The 21294-nt window shown below is 46.7% G+C and overlaps 2 protein-coding genes across 2 annotated transcripts in view; one reads left to right on the top strand and one right to left on the bottom strand.

Moving 5' to 3' along the window:
• The window catches only part of SYN3 (synapsin III), a 390200-nt gene extending 370059 nt beyond the window's left edge, over positions 1 to 20141 (bottom strand). The window contains exon 1 of the mRNA XM_075938194.1: positions 20052 to 20141. The gene's annotated coding sequence lies outside the window, so the exon portion shown is untranslated. The remainder of the gene's footprint in view (positions 1 to 20051) is intronic.
• Positions 128 to 9144, top strand: LOC112543844 (protein HP-25 homolog 1-like). The gene is made up of 3 exons (XM_075938161.1): positions 128 to 388; positions 3247 to 3423; positions 6717 to 9144. Exons 1-3 carry the CDS (start codon positions 346 to 348, stop codon positions 7217 to 7219), a joined length of 723 nt encoding a protein of 240 aa, XP_075794276.1. The 5' UTR covers positions 128 to 345; the 3' UTR covers positions 7220 to 9144.
• Positions 20142 to 21294: the final 1153 nt, after the last annotated feature.

The following is a 21294-nucleotide window of genomic DNA, read 5'->3' as shown; positions in this document are numbered from 1 at the left end:
CCAGGGAAGAATTTGGCGAAGGACCCAAATACTTCAATTAAGTGAGTCAGCGATATTTGTGTTAGATAGAGCCTGTTATTTTCATCACTGGTATTTAAAAAGATACAGCAGCTAGTGGGGAAGAGCACAATGAGAAAACAGGAAGCAAGCGGGGAATGTATCCTGTTGGTTGGAATAGTGTCAGTAAAAAGCAGGCAGGGTCAAGGTAGGCCTCTGTGTATGAAGCAGTGATGAAGGAAGCTGTTTAGTCACACGTCTTTGAGGGTCCTAAGCAGAAGGGTGAGGAGCAGAAGGCAGTGATTCAGGTGACAGGCTTTCAAAGGAGCTTGCTTCCTAGCTGCCGGGATGTCACAAGCAAGACAAGAAACTCACAGCTTCTTTTTATCAGGTGGGTCAGCTCTTATGGAGATACATGGTTTGATTCTCCTCTCATGCTGAAAGGCGAAAGAAATCGGGAGTAACTCTGGGCTTCAGTGGAGCTCTGCCCATGTTTAACTGGGATACAGAGGGCACTCAGGCCCATAGGCTTCTAATTAATACAACCGGCTTAATTGTGGCTTTTAACACCCCAGCATTGGGAAGGGCAGCTTTATGGAGGGAAAGTGGCTCCCTACACCAAGGCACGCTTCAAAAGCATTCTGCCTGCTTCAGTCCTGAGGCAAGAACTGTGGCTCTAAGAGCTACTGAACATGCAGCCCGTGGGCTGCATGTGGCCCACGGCTCATTGGTTTGCGGCCTGCGGTGCGGTTTGGATTTACACAGGGCTCAACATGTGGTCGGGAGCCAAAACAAAAAAGTAGTCAATATAAATGGTCTTCTGTTGATACATGTTTTAGTAGTTAAATTCCTGGACTGTCATTGCTCATTAAAAGTGCTGTTATATGGGTGGAAATCAGGTAAATATTGCATTTTATTAATGTCAGCAGAACTGACTTAAATGGGGCCTGAGAGTTGTGTCTTCTTTGCCATTAGCTTTTATGGAAGCATAGGCCATCAACAATTTCTTTCCAAGCCTCTCTGTCTTGTGCCACCTTTTCTTTTGCCCATTTTCCTCACATTTGTATCCAGGTCTCTTCTCCAACTATTCTTTGGCCTTCCTCTTCCCCTTTTCCCTGGGGGTTCCAGGATACGGATTGTCTCGTAATGCTAGTTGGTGGCTTCCTCAGTATATGGCCAATACATCGCCATCTTCTTCTCAAGATCTCTTGCTCTACTGGGCATTGCCCTGCTCTTTCCCATAAGCTAATGTTTGTAACCTTGTCAGGCTACTTCAGGCCAATGATCTTACGCAAGCATTTATTAATAAAAGTTTGCAATCTTTTGATGTTTGTCCTTGTTGTTCGCCATATTGATTCTGAGCCATATAGAAGTACTGATTTTACATTTGAGCTGAAGATCCTTATTTTGGTCTGTAGCTTGATCTCTCCTGAATTCCATATGTTCCTCAAAATAATAAAAGAACCTCTTGCCTTCTGTATTCTGGTCTTAATATCTTCATCAGTACCTCCCACTTTATTGACAATACTACCTAAATAGGTGAAGGTATCAACTTCCTCCAGTGTCGTTCCTCTCAGGACAATTGGGCTGCTGTTATTTGCTGCATTCACTTTCATGATCTTGGTCTTCCCCTCGTGGAACTTCAGTCACATCTGCTGTGAAATCTTCCATAGGGCCCAGGGAACCTCACGGGGTTGTGTGTTGTGTAGTCTTGCCTTAATCTTTGTATTCATGCCCGTCAGTGTGAAAGAAGCTATTTGCATATATATTTGCATGTATATTCAACCGCACTTAAATTACGACCCTCAGCATGTGCTGTGAGTATCATTGTGGCCCCCGGGGCCTTCCAGAGTTGAGTAGCCCTGCTCTAAGATCAGAGTAGTCCTGTGGCATCGTAGGGTACGTCTAGACTACATGCCTCTGTCGGCGGAGGCATGTAGATTAGGCTACCCGACATAGTAAAATGAAGCGGCGATTTAAATAATCGCCGCTTCATTTAAATTTACATGGCTGCCGCGCTGAGCCGACAAACAGCTGATCAGCTGTTTGTCGGCTCAGCGCGATAGTCTGGACACGCGGGTGTCGACATGAAAGATATTTGTCGACCACCTGGGATGAGGTTTACCTGGGTGGTCGACAAATACCTTTGATGTCGCCACCCGTGCGTCCAGACTATCGCGCTGAGCCGACAAACAGCTGATCAGCTGTTTGTCGGCTCAGCGCGGCAGCCATGTAAATTTAAATGAAGCGGCGATTATTTAAATCGCCGCTTCATTTTCCTATGTCTGGTAGCCTAATCTACATGCCTCTGCCGACAGAGGCATGTAGTCTAGACGTACCCTTAGAGACCAACCAAAATATATAGAATCATGAGCGCCCGTGGGCAAAACCCACTTCCTCTGAAGAAGTGGGTGGCATCCACAAAAAGCTCATGATTCTGTATATTTTGATTAGTCTCACAGGTGCCACAGGACTATTCATTTTTAAAGTTACAGACTAACTAAGATCACGAACAGCTCAGGAACAACTGCAGTATTCTTTCAAAGGGTGCAATGCTTGTTCCTCACTGTGCCAATTTAGATCAGATATCTGGGGTGAAATACCATTCCTCCCTCTCTCCCCCACACAGACACAGTCAATAGGATTTCTGCCACTGACTTCAGTGGGGCCAGGAATTCACACCCCTAGTGCAGAAAGGGGGCACACAACCCTTTTAGGAAGTTTAGAGCTGCTAGAGCTACTGTTGTGTAACTTACTTCTACTCTGCCCCATCCACTCCAAGACCAAAATTCTTCCCCATCCCAGGAATCCTTTGTACAGAGACACAAGAGCACCCTTGTTTGAAGTCTTTGTCCCACACTGGTAAGCTCTCTGGGGCCCACTGCCCTATTTATGTAGAATGCCTAGCACAACAAGACCTAGATCTTGGGTTGTCCTTCGGCATTACCATAATAAATGTGATTAATAATGATCTGAGTAAAGGGAGGCTCAGAAATACTGTGCAGTTCACATCCTGGAACCTCAAGGCTTATCTAGACTACTGGGAACAGTCAAAACAGGATCTGCAAATTCCTCAGGTTTACGCAGCTTTTCGACAAAGGGGGGGTTCGCCGAAAAAGCCGCATCTAAGCTCTGCTTTTGAAAGTGCGATCGGAAGCATATTCTCTTTCAACTGTTCCCGGTGGTCTAAATAAGCCTTCAGTCTAAGTGGCTGGTTTTGTAACAAGCTCTAACTGTCTTCCACTCCAGGAGTCTGGATTTTGGCTGTTTCTGCCACTATGACAATGGCAGTACAGGAAAAAAGCCCTCTTGCTCCATGTCTCCCAGGACCCCAAGGACCTCCTGGGAACAACGGTGTTCCTGGTCATAATGGGCACAACGGGCTCAATGGGGAGAAAGGAGACATGGGAGACAGAGGGGAACCAGGTAAGGCACATCTGAATGAATCATTTCACCCAGTACTAAGTTCTGATAGCACCACTTCCCCAGTTCTCTCATGCAGATGTCAAGAAATCGCATATTTATAACAACCAGAATCATTTTATGGCAGCAGGTACTTGGTGACAGAATTGTGATCCTACCACAAGAGATTTGCGCTTTCTGAAGGTAGACCGATGGTATTGTGTGGAGGGTGAAGGAGTCAGGGAAGGGGGCTGAGAGGTTTGGGGGGGGGGGCTCAGGATTCAGGGAGTAGGGGTCTCTGGGCAGAAGATGGGGGGCTAAGGAGAGGGATGGGGGATGCAGGAATCAGGGCAGGGAGTAGAGGGCTCAGGGCAGGAGGCTGGGAGGCCTGAGGGAGCTCACCTGGATCACCTGTGGCGGTGGCAAGGGTGGGACTGGACTGGCTGTGGGGGCTGCATGGATGGCGGAGGCTGCACTGTGCCAGTAGTGGTGGCTGCCAGGCTTGGCTGGGGCTCTGCTGGCTGCCCAGGGTTGTGCTGGGCTGCCAGCAGCTGCCTGTGCTGCCCATGGAGATGGGAGCTGTGCTGCCCACCTGCTCCCTCTGCCTGGCACTGGGGCTAAGGGTGATGGGGGCAGTGTCTTGGGCTCCTGCTGTGGCAGGCCAGAGGGACAGTGGTGTGGCTGCCCCTCTGTGGTCACTCTGCAGTATAACTGTTCCTCCTAACCGTCTCCTCCATTTTCATGCTATGGAAAACAATCCCATTCCAGGCACATCCATTTTCCTGGCACAGCCACACCCCCAACCTGCTTTAAGTTAGGAGACGAGGAAGCTGCTTGCCAAATTTGGTGGTCCTAGCTCTTACCGTTTAGGAGGTGTTCTTGAACAAAGGGATTCACAGATGGACATTTCTAAAATACAGGCAGTCCCCGGGTTACGTACAAGATAGGGACTATAGGTTTGTTCTTAAGTTGAATTTGTATGTAAGTCGGAACTGGCTCCAGATTCAGCTGCTGCCACTGAAACTGACCAGGGGCTGACTACAGGAAGCCGGAGGCAGAGCCCCCAGCTTCCTGGAATCAGCCTGATCAGTTTCAACAGCTGCTGAATCTGGAGCCTGGGACAGAACAGCTGGGGCGCTGCCCGGTAGGTTCCCACAGGACCAACCCGGCAGCACCCCAGCTGCTCTACCCGAGGCGTCCCGCAACATAAGCCTGATCTGCTGGGGGGGGGGGTGCAAAGCTAGTGCGCCCCCTCCCCCCCCAGCAGACCAGGGAGACCCGAGCAAAGCTGCACAGGCAGAGGGACCCCGCCGCCCGTGTGGCTTTGCTCCTTTGCCCCCGAGCAAAGCCGCACAGGCGGCGGGATGCCGCCTGTGCGGCTTTGCTCCTGTCTCCCTGGTCTGCTGAGGGGGTCCAGCAAAGCCGCTGGACCCCCCCAGCAGACCAGGGGGACAGGAGCAAAGCCACCCAGGCGGCGGGGGTCCCGCTGCCTGGGTGGCTTTGCTCGTTTGCCCGGGAGCAAAGCCGCCGAGGCAGCGGGACCCCCGCCGCCTGGGCGGCTTTGCTCCTGTCCCCCTGGTCTGCTGGGGGGGGGGGGTCCAGCGGCTTTGCTGGACCCCCCCAGCAGACCAGGGAGACCGGGAGAAGCTTTTCTCGCTCAGGAGGACACGGGCGGCGACCCGCCGCCGGTGAGCTCCGGGGCGAGAAAAGCCCCATTCGTAAGTACGGATCCGACATAAGTCGGATCCGCGTAAGTCGGGGACTGCCTGTATATAGATTAGGCACTAGATGCACTGCTGAGAAATGCAGCAAGAGACATTTGCAGAACGGCTAGGAATGTTTTCATCATGGAGAGGCCTTGAAGTCAAACACAAAAATCCATGAATTTGGTTTTCAACATGTAAAAAAACCTTCTCTCTTAACCCGCCTTAGTGGCCTCCCATGGGAGGGAAAAGGCTTGGCTGAGACACTCCTGGTGGTTTATTCCTAGTGCTCTGGGTGGGTCTCAGTGTTAAGGCTCACGAAGCAGGGTGAAGGGCGGGCTGAGAGCCTACACACAGGCCAGCCGACAGAGGGGCCAAAAGGGTCAATCACCTCAGGGCCCAGAGATGCAAAAGGGCCTCAGGCTTCCAGCCACTGATACTGCGGCAGTGGCCAGAGACCCAGGCTCTTTAAATCAGCACCAGATCACCGTGTGGCATGCGTGCCAGGTGGTTCTCAGGGCTGCCTGAGGAGGGGAAAGCCGTGGTTTACGCCAGGAAGCACTGAGGGCTGGCTGCCCCAGCCCCGCCCTTTCCAGGAGCATGGAGCTGTCTCCCCCCTACACCTTGCCTAGGGGCCCAGCAAGTTTGTTGCCCGCCCCCCCCACGCCCACACATATGTGCTTCAGGCAGTTCTGAGGAGATAATGGGGCATATCAAGGAAGGAATGCACAGGGTATTGCTGTGCTTCAGTGATGTCCCCCTGTTGCAATGCTGCAGGAGCTGTAATGGGACGCATGGCAGGGACTAGAAATGGAAGGGGGTGGGGGAAATTTCCCCTGTAAAATTTTCCTTCAAAATTACAATTTGGAGGGTTTCACCCCCTCCCTCCAAAACAGCTTGTTTTGTTGTGGAAAGTTTCTGTTTGGTCAAAGAAAATTCTATTGAGGGAGAAAAAAAAAATCTAAAAAAAAAAAAATGTTTTTGAACAGCTCTATTAGGGAAGCTCTTGAGCTAATCTAAGCTGCTCAGGGGAGCAATCTAGCTCACAGCAGTGCCTGCATAGGAGCTGTGCAAATCGCCTTCTCTCTGACCCTGCCTTGCATCCAGCACTCGATGAAATTCCATTGTTTTAGATAAAATGATTGCTTCCTTGCTCTGAGACCCCAGAGAGGGGACAACATCCACCCACAGACCTGTTCAATATGAAGTTCTATTCTTCATACACGTACACCTGCCCTGGGAATGCTTCATGAGCCTAAACACTTAGGCACTCTCCAGAGTATTAAGAATAAGCCACAAAGCGTGTGTCAGTCAAATATTTTCACTCCCTGGGGAGCAATGAACAGTAGAGTGTTGTTTCTGAAGTTAAAGCTAAGGCTGTTTTATTTTGAATAGAGTGTATGGGTATGGTACGAGAATTTCTTTTATTTTAGGGAGTTTACTCTTATTTAAATTGCAGTTTATCCCACCCTGGTGGGCAGTGATTCAGTCTGACCCACTGCAGGCATTGCCAACAAAGAAGTTTTGGGGGATTTTAAATGAGTCACGTTTCAGCAGCATGAGAACAAATGGAAACATTTCTGGTTCTTGCTGATTCTTTTTAATCGTTTGCAGGTGCCTCAGGAATGCCTGGACCACAGGGCCCTCCAGGAAAACTAGGTCCAATGGGACCAAAGGGTGAAAGAGGACCACCAGGTCCTAGTGGCCCACAAGGAAGCACAGGAACATGTCTGCCACGCCAGAAATCTGCCTTTGCCATGAAACTTGCCAAAAACTATCCAGCTCCTAATCAGCCCATTATATTTCATCAAATCTTATACAATGATCAGCAACATTTTGATAAGGCCACAGGAATTTTCACCTGCCACGTACCTGGAGTTTATTATTTTGGCTACAATGTGGAGTTGTACCGGAACACCACAAGCCTTCTGTTAATGAAAAACAGCAAAGCAGTGCTAGCCTCATATCAGACCACCCTAAAGTCTTATGAAAATATGTCAGGAAGTACAGTCCTTAAGCTGGAGAAGGGTGACAAGGTCTGGTTAGAAGTGATCCAGGAAAGTAACGGAGCAACGCAAACAAGCTACTTTTTGGGTTACCTCATATTTGAAACTTAGATTGCTGCAGAACTCCTGAATTAGCCTCATTATTGCATTAGAATTCAAGAGATGAGGAAAGCATATCTGGGGAGGCAGGAGGTTGTGTTAGGATCTGGTATCATATTATAGCAATATCTAGTATTATGGCTTCACCATCTACTTTTATGATTGCCCAACATTTCCCATTACAAGATGCAACTGGGGGCTGGGACAGAGAAAAGTAGATTTGGGCAGGAAACCTGAGGGAAAAAACTGGGACTGGAGGCTAGAAGGGGGAAAGGAGGAGAAGAGGGAAACTGGGACTGGGAAGCGGGGAAAAAATGAAGGGGGAACCAAGAGCAGATGAGGACCACAAAGGGGGACCAGTAAAGCAGAGAAAGGAACTGGGTGGGAGACATATCTGATGAGGAGCAAAGACAGGGAAGGAGAATTAGGATGGTCCAAGCTAAGAAACTGGGAAGAGGAGCTGGAGGAGGGTGGTCTCAATGAAACTGAAAGAAGAGCTCCGAGAGGGAAACTTAGAGTCAGGGGGATGGGAAATATGGGCATGGGGCAGGCATTATAAGCTACAGGGGTGTGGAGAGAGATTGGATGAAAAGTTAGGAGGGTGAGATTGTCCTCAGCCTCCTGTCTACCCAGGCCCAGCGAGCTAGATAAGGTGGGAAAAGGGACTGGATGGGCAAAGAGACTAGGCAGAGTGAGAATTGTGGGGAGATACTGGGATGGGGACTCAGTAGGGCAGAGGTGGCCAAACCATTTAACAAAGAGAGCCAAAACAGTGGCGGAAAAAATGCGAAGCGCCGCACCAGAACCATCAGAGGAAAAAAAAGCCCCCCAGAACAGAACTGTTGAGCAAAAACAAAAAACAAAATTTTTAAAAAGAAGGCTGCCCCTTCAAGATGGCTGCCATCTTGGGCACCATTTTTAAAACCCTGCAGCTCCGACCCAGCAAGCACAGGGAAGCCGGAGGGTGGTAGGAGCCGTTGGGGGAGAGGGGGTGCACAGGAGTGGCTTCATGAGCCACACTTTTGGGGGCCAAGAGCCGCATGTAGCTCGCGAACCACGGGTTGGCCACGGCTGAAATAGGAGGAACACTGGGGCTGGCTGGACAAGGAAACTGGAACAGGTTGGAGAGAAGAGACAGGAAAATGCATGTGCACTACAGTACACTCCCACCAAAGGATGGAATGGAACCAAAACAATTTCTGACTCTCACTATTCCTCTGCTGTCAACAAATATATGTGAAATCCTCTCGCAAAGTGCCTCACCCTCCTCTAGTGCAGGTCCACACAAAGTGTAACAACCTACTACTGCCATCAGTTACTCAAGCTCAAGTGGCAGAGGTCTGCGTGGTGGATGCAAAGGTTCCAACGTTGCTAATGACCCTGCATATCAATATGTTGACACACAAAGGAATGTCTGTTTTTTCAGTATTCCTTTTTTAAAAAATAGGAAATTACATACAACAAATTACACTAAGAGAACATTATTAAGATTGCAAAGTCAAGCATTCAAATATTAGGAAATGCCAGAATGATAGTTGCCTCTAATGCTATATCTAGACTGCAAGTTTCTTTTGGAAGAAGCTTTTCCAGAAGAGATTGTCCGGAAAAGCTTATTTTGAAAGAGAGCATCCACATAGCAAAAGTGAAATGAAATAGAGATGTGCTTTTTCTTCAGATTGGACACCATCTCGCATTTAAGTTGCGATTAGTCTGGATGGAGTGAGTGGCCACCAGGGCACCTGTGTTATTTCCTGGGGGCCTCTTCTTTCGAAAGAACTCCGTCTTCTGCATCCACACACACCTTTTACCATCAGTGGAAAAACCCCTCTGTTCTTTTGACTTTGTCGAAAGAACTCAATGACATTGTGGGCGCAAATATTGTTTTTCCAGAAAAACGCAGCAGTGTATACGCACCCTAACACATTAATTCAGACCCCTTGTGTGTACGCATGCATTATAACACAGCCCTAAACTGCATGATCACATATTTTTCCACGGGACTCCTGCCTAATTCAGTGCACAGGATGGGTCATGTTGTGGAGGTGAAACGGGGTTGTATAGTGAATGAGGCTGTAGGACCTTGGTCTCACTTGTTGCAGAAGTAGAAAGGTGTGTAGTGCACGAGGCAGGGTCTTACAGGAAGAGAGGTTGCTCTCATATTTAAGATAACTGAATGCTGCCCTGAAGAACTGGATTTTATTGTCTCTGCCACAGAATTCTGCATGGTGCTGGGCAAGTCACTTAAGAGAAACTTTTACAGGTGTTCACTATGTTTTCCCTCCTTTTCAGGGTCCTTGACATAACATCCTGGGGCCTGATTTGCACGAGTGCCAATCACTTTTAGCTGCAACTGAAGTCAGCAGGAGCTCTGCACTGAACATATACCCATTGAAAATATACTGTATATGAAGTGCTATATATTGCTAAGTATTTTGAAGAATCATCTTCTGGATGTCTCAACTTGGGCATCTAAAAGTAGTGAACACATTTGACCTTAAAGTTTGTGCCTCAGTTTCCCCCCTCCCCTCCATCTGTCAAATGAGGCTACAACTTTCTCACCCCATAGGGAGAGTGTGAAAATAAATTCATTAATGTGCGTGAAGCACTTAGATACTATAGTTTCAGAGGGGGGAGCCGTGTGTCACAGAGCAGGTCCTTTTGACCATGGCCTCGTGCGTGGATTACCCATTCTGCCACACAAAGGCCCCTCACAGAAAATGTAGGCCGCTGACACACTCTGAGAAAGCATAACTTGTAAGTGCACAATGCAGCTTTCTGTGAACGGAATTTAACCTTGTAGGCATCTAAGAACAGGGAGGTGAGCATGAAAAGATAGAGCACAGCTGCAAAAGATAAATAAGACTCTTTTGACCAGACCTTGAAGGTAGGGAGGTAGGCATAGGGAGATATGACGCAACTGCCATGCACACTGACCATGCCCGCACCCGGCACTGTCCACGGGGCCATCAGGCAGGCATCATGAAAAATCCTATCAGGCAATATTGCACATTACCTCATTACCAGCCTATCAGGCCCAGCCAGGAAACAGACCCTAATAAGGTACCGGACATCAGGTTATGTTATAAAAGACCCTTGACCCCTTTGTTCAGGGAGGTTCCGTGTATTGAGGGCACGTGCCTTTTTGCCCGGCTGAAGGATTGATCACCCTGAGGCTGCCTCCCCACCTTTCGAGTCAAAGATAGGGTTACGCGAGTTCTGAGCATGCTCCAAGTTCTAGTGTGTCTTTTCGCTGTTATCGTTGCTGGATTTGTAAGTATTGCTTAAATATATGAGTTATTGATTTAGTTAATATTTGAATCATGTTAATTTCATTGTGTGATGCTGTAGAGTGTAACTAAGTTCTATTAACCACACTGTGTAAATTGTATAATCTTGTGTTGTGTAGTGGTGCTGTATTTAGGCCAAGCATAAGTGTTAGAAATAGAAACCCAGCAGCTGATAAGTTGTAGAGGTAGATTAATGACTAACTCCACCAGCTGCCCTAAAATAACCATAGAGGGGCTGGCTGTGGACGGAGTTTTTATTATTATATTGGCTTTGCTTTTGTATTTTTTATTTGCATGCTGCGCTGCCTTAAGCGAATTAGAGATAGTGATTTAATATAATCGAATTATAATCACAAAGTTTGTAATCAGTTAAGTGCAGTTTGGTTCAGTTTTCCCCTCCTGTAAAAACATTAGGCAATTGCTGGTTTTAAAATTCATTTAAAAGTCACTTGATTTTTGATAAAAGAACCATTCTGTTTTATAAAAAAATCATTTGTTTCACCATCATCCAGTAGTTTTCACTGGGTAGTCGGTTTTAACCTCTGGGGGCTCCCATCACATCACCGAACCAAGTTGCGACACCGTGTTAGTCTGTAAATGAAAAAAACCTGAAAAAATCCCCAATGAATAGTCCTGCAGCACCTTAGAGACTAATAAAAAATGTAGATGGTATCATGAGCTTTCATGGGTACAACCCACTTCTTCTGATGAATGGAGTTATGGGGTCCAGGTTGCAAAATAAATAGAAAAAAAGAGAGGGGATGGGGAGGGACATTAATTGGATTACTTGCTACATTCCACATCCTAATGATATAAAAGGCAAGTACCGGGTACTTAGAGTGGGTTCCAAGTACTCTTATCAGCTTCGTTTAGCACGGAAACTCTAATTGACTATTCTTTTCCCATTTTTTTCCTTTCTCTTTCCCTCCCCAACCTCTCTCTTTCTCTGCTATTTATTTTGCAACCTGGACCCCTCAACTCCATTCATCTGTATAAGTGGGTTGTACCCAGGAAAGCTCATGGTACCATCTACATTTTTTATTAGTCTCTAAGGTGATGCAGGACAATTTGTTGTTTCAGTTTTTTTAGATTCTATATTGATGGGCACCATAGAAAAGCCTATGAGAAAATTAATAATTCTGTTTTCAGAGCTGGATTTGACTAGCATGCAGTAAATTATACCCAGGGCCACATCTTGGACAACAAGGAGGAAACAAAATATTGAACAACTGCTCAAACCTACAGTACAACTTTCTATAGGTGCAGCTGCACTGCTTTAGCATGTTGGGTGAAAATGCTCTAGCCAGCGAGAGAGCACTCTCCTGTCGGCTTCAGAACTTCACCTCCTCAACAGGCTGTAGTTTTGTCAGGACAGAAGCTCTCCCACCAGCACAGCACTGTCTATATAGGGGGCGGGGTGCATGTGTGTGTGTTAAGATTGGTATAATTACTTTGCTCAGAGGGGTGGTTTTTCACACCCCTGAAAGATGTAGTTCTACCAAACTAAGTAAGCAGCAAAGGCCAAGACTAAGTGAAGACAGACTATCCTGAGTATTAAATGAGACAGGAGTACTGTGGGAAAATAGTAGGGGACCATGGGATTAAAGACTATACTATAACACATCTGTGTGATGAATATTTTCGTAATATTTTATGAGTTCTGTTGTCTCCGTTTCCCCCTTGTGCTGTGTTATCATCAAGTAAGTGCAAAAGGACTGGTACTCACAGAGTGGGTTAGGAAATATTGGTGTGGGCATTGCTGAGCTGTCTGGGGCTTAGTCCATATATCAATGAAACATTTGAACAGAGAATAGGTATCAATGTCTGTGCAGTTAAATTTGCTGTAACATGATGTGACTCACCAGCATCACGCTTCCTGCTGGTCATTCTGGGAATTAGCTCGCCCTTGTCAGAGTGTCTCACCTGTTGTTACCTTTTCCTCTCCACCACTGTGTTAGGACCCACATCCTTGCCTGACAGTGGCTTCCTCCCCTCTGAGTACTGCCCTGTCGTAGTGCCCCACACTCCGGGGTCCTCCCTCTCAGGGAACCCCAAACCTCTACACCCACCTTGGCTCAGTGACCCACTGCCGGTCTTCATCTAGTCGCTTACCTCAGGGGCAAACTGCAGTCTGAAATGGCCACTCAGCATTGGCAAGAGGATGTGGACCTGCTGCCTTTTGCTACCCTGGCTGCTTCCCTAATACTCTCAGGCCTTGAGAACAAGGCCTCAGGCTGGGAGCTTGCCTGAGCAAAGCGCCCCAGCCATGCTTGCCTTTCTCCAGCCCTACTCTGTGTCAGGAAGCCTTTTAGTTCCCTGGCAGCTAGGTCCCTTCCTGCTCCCCAGCTTGAGCAAGAGTGAGTGACTCTTTCCTGCCTTCCAGGATCCTTTATTTATACTGCCCTCAGCTGGACTCTAATTGGCTGATTCCTGACATAACTGTTTGGTCCCCAGCCCCAGCCCTCCCCCTGGGCTGGATTTAACCCTTGTAGGTCCAGTGCAGGGCAGATGCCCCATCACAACTGCTAGCAACCAACTGGAGGAATTGGGATTCCCCTCCCATTCAACAGGGGAAAAAGCAACATTCCCCAGCTGCAAGAAAAAGAACAGGGAAGATGTGAGGTGGGAGGATAAGAGCTGGTTGCTGGAAAGAGTTAGGGCTCTCAACTGGCATCTGACCAAAGAAGTTGGATGGCGCTTGACCCAAGGGGCTCCCCTGGAAAGGGTTAAGGTTACTAAGGGCAGCTTACTCCAGGTTAGGGCTAGAGTTAGGGGCAGAACACTGTGGGCTAAGGTTTAACTTGGGGTCAGTAGGATTTCACATGATAGCATTTAGGTTTCTATAGATATGAATCCCCCATTTAGGGTTAGGCTTGGAATCAATAGGGGTCCCACAGCAAAGGTCAGGGTTTCAAAGGATAGGGCTTCCCTAACTAGGGATATGCTGGGGGCCAGAAGAGCTTTTCTGTTATAATACCTGAAGGCTACGTCTACACTGGCACCCTTTTCCGGAAATGCTTAAAACGAAACAATTTTCCGTTATAAGTATTTCCGGAAAAAGTGCACCTACATTGGCAGGATGCTTTTCCAGAAAAGCACTTTTTCCGGGAAAGCGTTTGTGCCAATCTAGACGCGCTTTTCCACAAAAAAGCCCCGATCGTCATTTTCGCGATCGGGGCTTTTTTGCGGAAAACACTACTGTGCTGTCTACACTGGCCCTTTTCCGGAACAGTTTTCTGGAAAAGGACTTTTGCCCCAATGGAAGCAGCACAGTTTTTCCGGAACAACACTGACAATTTTACATTAGATCATCAGTGCTTTTCCGGAAATTCCAGGGCCCAGTGTAGACAGCTGGCAAGTTATTCCGGAAAAGCGGCTGATTTTCCGGAATAAGTGGCCAGTGTAGACACAGCCGAAGTGTTAGCACCCAAAGCAGCATAGCTGAATTACAGATACATTCGTTAGTATGCCAAACTTCATATTAAAAAAATGATACATATGCCAGCAAATAGGCTACTCATATGTGGTAAATCATAAACCTATCCAGCAATACCTTAGGTGAGTTATCTTGCATAAAAGTACATCTCAGTTATGTCATATTCATATCATAAGCATATTTTTGTAAAGGAATGAAATGTCACAATAATAAAAGTGTCAAGACATTTAAAAAAATCACCACTCAGTGTGAGAGGTGGCACTGATTTGGGGTAATGGCACTGAGAACTTCAGGGATTTGTTTAATATTCAGGGTGGACATTCATAAAAAGTCAACGAACATTTCAAAGTTCACTTTCACTACACAAATGTGCATCATGGAACCTTCTTTTGGGCTCTGTAACACTAGGAGGAATTAGAAAAGGGCAAATCATGAAGTCAAGATAGGAATTTTGACTGTCAGTCATAACAGTTTAAAAAAAAAAAAAAAAAACAACCAACCAACCTACCCCACCAGCAATCTGAAAGAGAGTCAAAGATGAATCCACACACTGGGCTGTGACATTTAATCTACCCTAAGGAAAAGCAAATGGCTGGCGGGGTTACAGGACAATGCTGGTTGTTTCCATTTTCTCTGAAAATACAAATCAAAGAAAAAGGAAAAATTAGATGGCAATGGTCAGTTGTTGGGGCACTAGCCTAGGATTTTGGGGAGATAGATACATTCCCTGCTCTGCCACAAATTCTCCAATTAGACCATGGGCAAGTCACTTAACTCATCTGTGCCTCAGTTCCCCATCTGCAATTGGGACAATAGTGCTGCCCTACCTCTGTGGGCTCTTGGGATGATAAATACAATGAAGAGCTCAGCTGCAATGGTAAAGGGGGTTGTATAAACACCTAACATAGATTATCAAAGGTGGAATGCAGATATCCTGACCCAGAACTGACACTTGATGAGATCAGGAAAAGTTTTGATCCTGCTCCTAACATTTTGCATATGTTGACGTGTATTCTACAATGGTTGTTGGCTTGCCATTTCCAGCTCTTGGCATGATTATTTTGATGAAATGCATTCACAAATCACAACCCCACTGGAATTTAATTGACAGAAAGGAACAGAAGTGAACACAAAAAAAGCTGCACTGCAGAGTGAGCTGAAGATATATGGGACCTACTTACAAGCTCACGTGAAAAATGAGAAAATAATGGCACTTATTTTGTGAGGTATTTGAATTATGAGCCCATAAGTCTTGAAATCTTGGCCAACGTGCTCCAAAATGACTTGGAAATATGAGAAATTTACTGCACACTAAACATTATTTCCCCCTTATGGAAAGGACAGGGTCTTTCTTTTCCCCTACTCTTGCCATTCATCACTTAGTGGAGGAAACTCACAAGCACCAAAGCCCATGAGGAAAAATATGTTCTTTGTTCCAAGTTTTACCCCTCTCTCTACCCCCTTTTTCAGCTATCAACCATTCCGGTTCACATGACTGGCCAAACGCAAGAGCAAACAGATGGAAAGTAAAGAAATGCCCCATTTCAAAGAGGAGTATTTTTGTACAGTGGGTTTATATAAATGCAGCAAGGCTGCTCCAGCTGGGGTTGAGGTGATATGTTCATATTATTCAGGTGCACCAAACTCATGGAGTGAAAGGAAAACCATCCACACACTCCCTAGCACAACCCTGTTTATCCAGATGGAATGAGGGACCCTATCGGGATTTATTCAGACAAGGGAAATTTGGGGAACATGAACAGTTCCTTGCTAAATCATGGTGAGCTAGGCCTCTAAGGAGTTGTCCAGTTCTCCCTGCTGTCCTCTTCACTCCTGCCAATCCCACAAAACCTGCCCTCCTTTTTTCCCTAGCCATGTCCTCTTAGGTCAAATTGTGTCCTTCCCCTTGAGAGAAAGTAAGGCTCTCTGGCAATAATCATCCCCATGGAGATGAAAGGAAATGGAAAGTAAGAGGGAAAATCCAACACACTGCTTTAGAGTGATAACACAGAGCAGGGCTTCTCAAACTTCTTAGGCACCAGCAAGATGATCAGCAACTTCCTAATGAGCCTGTGGTACATCCTCTGTGTGATTTTTAGGGTCCCTTTCTCCATCAGTGCAGTTAGGAAGCCTCTCAGCTGCTTGTGAGGAACTAGGCTGACCCATAATTCCACCACTTTCTGCTTATTGGAGGGCAAAGGCCAGAACTGGGACTTGGATGGCTGCTGCTGAAGGGACATGCTTTGGAGTCTCTTAGGCTATGACTAGACTACACTGATCTAGTGGAAAAAGGTACATAAAACGCACACTGCAATTTGCATACCTTTTTCCGATAGTCTTTTTGGAAGCAGCTTTTCCAAAACATGGCCCATCTACGCTGGGCCAAATTTCAGAAAAACTTCCTCTTTTGGAAGAGCCCTTCTTCCTTGTGGAAGTGGGGGGAGGGGGGAGAGAAGGCAAAAGAGCAGACACATTCCCTGGATGCGGCAGAGTTTTTCGGTATCCCGGAAAACCCACGAAGTCTAGACGTAGCTTTACTTGCCTCTAGATGTTTTCTGCTTCACCTTTCAGTAGAATCATAATTAAACTGGTGTCCTGGGCTGTGGCTAATGAAGTGATCCTACTGTTGCAATGACAGCCATTTGTGATTTCTGTGCAAGCTCAAACAGCAGCACCAGGGAAGAAAATACAGTTTGAAACAGAAACAGTATTAATACCTAGTTAACACAATGAGAAATACTGAGGGGAAAGCAACATTATGAACAAAGGGAGTTAGTTAATGATAATGTCTCAAATGCATGCATGTGATTTCATGTAAGTTGGTGTAAATCCAGGGTAACTCCTCTGGTTTCAAGAGTATAAGGCCACTGTAAAGGAGATAAGAATTGTCTCATTGTATTTTAAAGATTTTTGTCAGCCCCCCATTTGTGAGCAAGACAATCTCTCACTAAGGGACAGAAATTACATTTGCAGGACTTATATAACAGAATTCAAAGTATACTAACAATTTAAGCTGACGCGGCTAGCATTTTGAAAGGGCAATGCTAAGATCTGAGGCTAAGTGTATAAAGATAGATTTTAGCAGATTAACTTCTCTGAAATGGCCAGGTACAACCAACTAACTTGAGTTACAGTGTTTCCAGAAGTGACATTCAGCCAACTATAGCAATTAGAGTGAAGAACACGGTGTCCTAAAACAATTTCCTCTGTTTCCCTGAGGTGATGGAAGTCCAAGGGATGGAAGGATAGACTCCAGTTTGATAAATGAACCTGGTGATCTCACTAAAAGAGTATCAAAGTTATTTATCTGAGGCTAGATACTGTTCTCTCTCATTGAGGTTAACGGGTCTTGTGCTGACCTGCTCTTTCTGTGATGAACAGCTGCCATATATATACTTGGTGACTGTCATCCAGGATTCACTTCACGTCTCATTTAAGCGGCTGCAGCAGAGGACACCAAGCCGAACTCTCTTCAGTTTCCATTCTCACAGCTCTTGCTAAGTTAGTCCACCCTTCCAGGCAAGTCTAGTCAGACCCTGTGTGACAATGTGGGAATTTGTGTAATATTTTTCCAAATCCTGTGTGTGCCTCAGTTTCTTCTATGTGCTGCAGCGTTACCTATGGAGTAGAAAGGGTTGTTTGCTCTCCGCAAAGGCCCAGAAACTCAGGTATTAATGGCTCTCAGCTGTCTGGGCCTTGGGCCCTGTATCAAAGGAGTTTTTGATAAGACCATGAGAAATCCACTCACCAGGACTTTGGTACCAAAGTCCTGGTGAGTGGATTTCTCCCTGTCTTCTCAAAAACTCCATTGATCTATACCCAAACATAGGATTGCTAGGCATGAGTCAGACCTGTATTTCTGGGCCTCTGCAGGGATTAAACAGCCCTTTCCTATCACTAAATCAAAAAGGCAACATGGAGGGGAAACTCAGGCGCTCGGTATTCATAGAACACTTACAGAAAATTCCTACTCTGTTGCACCTCAGGAGTGTCCTGCTACAATTCCCAGATCTTCTCTGAAGATCCAACCTTCCATGAAGCACCAACCCGTGGGGTGATGTCACCAGTTCTTTCACAGGGTTTTCCTGCAGACTCAAAGCAGGAGTGGGCTGGGGATAAAATGTCCATTAGGAATCAGCACAGAGAAAAGTCTGCCAGGATTTGTGGACTGTATCCTCCCTTAAAGCTGCCGCCTACAGAAATCTCCTTTTCTTCTATCCCAAATGTAAGTAAAGTTGCTATCAAATGCATGCAGTAATATAGCTTTCCTGCAAGCCAATGCAATTTTCTTTGAGCTCAACTGAAATGGTTTCCTTTCCTGTGAGCTAGCTTTTGAAAGCGTGAGAGTATGTATTTCCAAACAGATAGGTCTTGCCAAGTCTGCACAGGTCACTGTCAGTCATGCTATTTGGCTACATAGGCGTTAGTTAGCTACAGAGGGGCAAAAACAGTTTAGCTCAGATGGGTGGACTCAATTTAACAGTATCTTTCATTTGTCACCATCTAATTACCAGCACTTTTCCAGCCTTCACTTTGTGCATGTCCTGTGTCCATGTCACTCTGTCTAGAGTGATCTAGCAGTGCCTATCCCAGTGCTTGTTAGAATTGCTCCACAGCAGCCAAGACCTTCAAAATGCATTTAGGCACCAAACTCTGACTGAAATCAATACCTAATACCTTTAAGAATCTAGACCATCCTCCTTCATAACCTTACTCGCAGCAACACACTAGTGCACTCATTTCTTCCAATTATCCCTGACCAAAAAACCAAATTAGGCAACCCTTTGTAATCTACTTTCGAGCATACGGACCCCTTTTCAATCTATTAACATTTCAAAGACACCCCCTCCCTCCCCGCAAACACTATAGCTGTTTTCAAACATTCCATTACTTTATTATCATTTCAAATGTAGAACTGTTCATGAATTTCAAGGGCGGAACTTCAGGAGGGTAGGAGGCAAGGGTGGAACTTTGGGAGCACGGGGGTGGGCAGCAGCTGTGTGCGCTGGGACGCGGCTTGCTTTTGATCCTGTTCTCCGGGCACAAAGGGAGCGAGGGGGAAGTGCTTGCATGCTGTGCATGCCTCTCACACATGTGCCAGGCTTGCAAGCACTTTCCCCTCACTCCCTTAGCAGCCGGGGAAGGAGATCAAAAGTAAGCTGTGTTCCAGGGCACATGGGAGAGAGGAAAATGAAAAGAAAAGTGGTCTCGAGCCTTACTTTTACATTTCCGCAGACCCCCTCCAGTATCCTTGTGGCCCCCTGGGGGTCTGCAGGCCACAGGTTGGGTACCCTTGATCTATTTGTATCTCACATGTGTAACACTCACCAGGGAAGGAAAGCACATCAGCCACGTTTTGGAATTAGCAATAACACCATTTCTGAAAGGGATAGGCCACAAGTGGAAGAATTTGATCCCAGAGCTGGTGTTGGATGTTCCAAGTAATACATTCAACATAAACTCTGGTCTTGAAGGGTCTCCATTGACCTAGCCTCCTCTACAGTATTAGCATACTAATTAGAACAGGCTTCTCTTATAGAACCTACAGATACAGGGTGTCTAAAAATACCAAAGGCCTCCTACATTTAAGCGATCTCTCTGCATGCCACACAGCTACAGTTGTGACCGCAAGAGGAATCTGAGCAGGATCCCCTTCTATTTAAGAGGGAGAAGAGGGTTGGCAGTGTTGTCTGTGAGGGTTGATGGCTGCAAAGGTCTGGCTGCTGTGGAGGATTATATCTGCCCAGAGGAGGGGTTCATGTTAAATGTGAGGTCTGTACTTGCATACAGCCATCCATTTATATTAGATGCACCCATTTAGAAACCTGTTGCAACCACCTCTCCCTCCCATTGCCCCTGCATATCAAGTAGTTAAGCATCTAATGGGTACAAAATTTTCACTCACATTTAATGGTAGATGCAGAATTGTGTTCACCACACTGAGACTCACTACAAGTCAAAACTATTAGCTTGCCTGTTGAAGCTAAAACCCACTCCCACCCCTAAGTAAGTTCAGCCACCTTGAACTCTCTCCTTAAGCACTTCTGAGCTCAAGAGAAGAGGATTTCAAGCCCTTTAGCCCCCTCTAAATCCTTGTTTAAAAAGTACTAGATTGACCAACCTGGAACTTCATCTCATGTCTCCCAGGGGGTTACTGCACAAACAGTAGCAATAGCAAATTCTCCTGAACATCCTCTTCCCATAATTGTTCCTTTTCCCTCATGTGGGAAGGTTAGGGCTTACACTTTCAAGGGTGACTAGCAGTGTTCCCTATAAGCTGCAGCACAGCTTCCCAGGTGATTCATCAGCCCCGCCCAGTCAGTCAGCTCCCTGCATGGAACCCTGAGCCTCTGACTGGGGGGGTTGATTAATCATCTGTGAAGCTGGGCTGCAGTTTAGAGGGAAAACTGGTGACTAGTGATTTTAAGCGACCAGAGACATCTTTAAAAGAACCTGATTTTCAGAAAGTGCTGAACGCTGATTCTCTGACAATCATTTTCCTTTGGGGACCAATATAAAGATAACGAGGTGAATTTTTATGGCCCGAGCTATCAAATTTGACCTCCTGTATAATCTAGAAGTCCCTTCCGTACTACCAAAGAATTCTATGACTTCATGTTCCAATTTGGGCACCAAAAATCACTAGTCCCTTTTGAGAATGTAGGCTAACACCTTTTTGGGCACCCTATGCACTCAGTCCTTTTCACTGAGGCCTGAGCCCTTTTCTCAAAAGTCTCTAGGGCAACCATATCACAATGACAGTGAGAGAAACCTGTTATCAGGGTTGCCAGGTGTCCGGTATTCTACCAGACAGTCTGGTTTTTGTGCCCTCTGTCCGGTAAAAAATTTCAGAAAATACTGGACATGTGTACGTCCGGTATTTTCTGTTTTTCTGGCTGGGCACTGGATGGAAGCCTGGCAGGGGTAGGCAGAGTGGCTGGGAGGTCGGGCCGCGATCGGTGCTGAGAAAACTGTGGTCGCGTGCAAAAGCCTGGCAGGGGCAGGGGCAGGGGAAGTGGCTGGGACTCCCAGCCACTCCCTCCCACCCGGCTTCTCTACACAACCAGAGGCTCCCAGCGCTGGTCGCGGCCCCGCCTCCCAGCTGGGAGCCTGTAGTTGCGTGCAGAAGCCATGTGGGGAGTGGCTGGGAGGCGGGATGCAATTGGTGCTGGGAGCCCTCAGCTGATTGCGTCTGAGGAGGAGTGATGCCTCCGGGAGGAGGAGAAGCCCTGTCCCTGCTTCTGAGTGCTGTTCAAGCGCGCCGTGGCGCCATAGTCCAGGAGAGAAGCCCGCAGGTGCTTTGTAGTTGCGTTTAGGCGCCTTCCATGGGTTTAGCCAAAACTGACTGGGGTGGAATTTCTGCT

This window comes from Pelodiscus sinensis, chromosome 1 (genome assembly GCF_049634645.1).
Source record: "Pelodiscus sinensis isolate JC-2024 chromosome 1, ASM4963464v1, whole genome shotgun sequence".
In the NCBI taxonomy this organism is placed as follows: Eukaryota; Metazoa; Chordata; order Testudines; family Trionychidae; genus Pelodiscus; species Pelodiscus sinensis.
Note: the sequence above shows the minus strand (reverse complement) of the source record. Positions and strands in the feature narration are given on the sequence as shown.

Bases quoted from the DNA above. Each gene is read 5' to 3' on its own strand.
- LOC112543844 (XM_075938161.1), top strand. From the start codon at position 346: ATGTCACAAGCAAGACAAGAAACTCACAGCTTCTTTTTATCAG. The intron at 389-3,246 runs GTGGGTCAGCTC...CTTCCACTCCAG, and splicing joins TCACAGCTTCTTTTTATCAG to GAGTCTGGATTTTGGCTGTT. The intron at 3,424-6,716 runs GTAAGGCACATC...AATCGTTTGCAG, and splicing joins GGGAGACAGAGGGGAACCAG to GTGCCTCAGGAATGCCTGGA.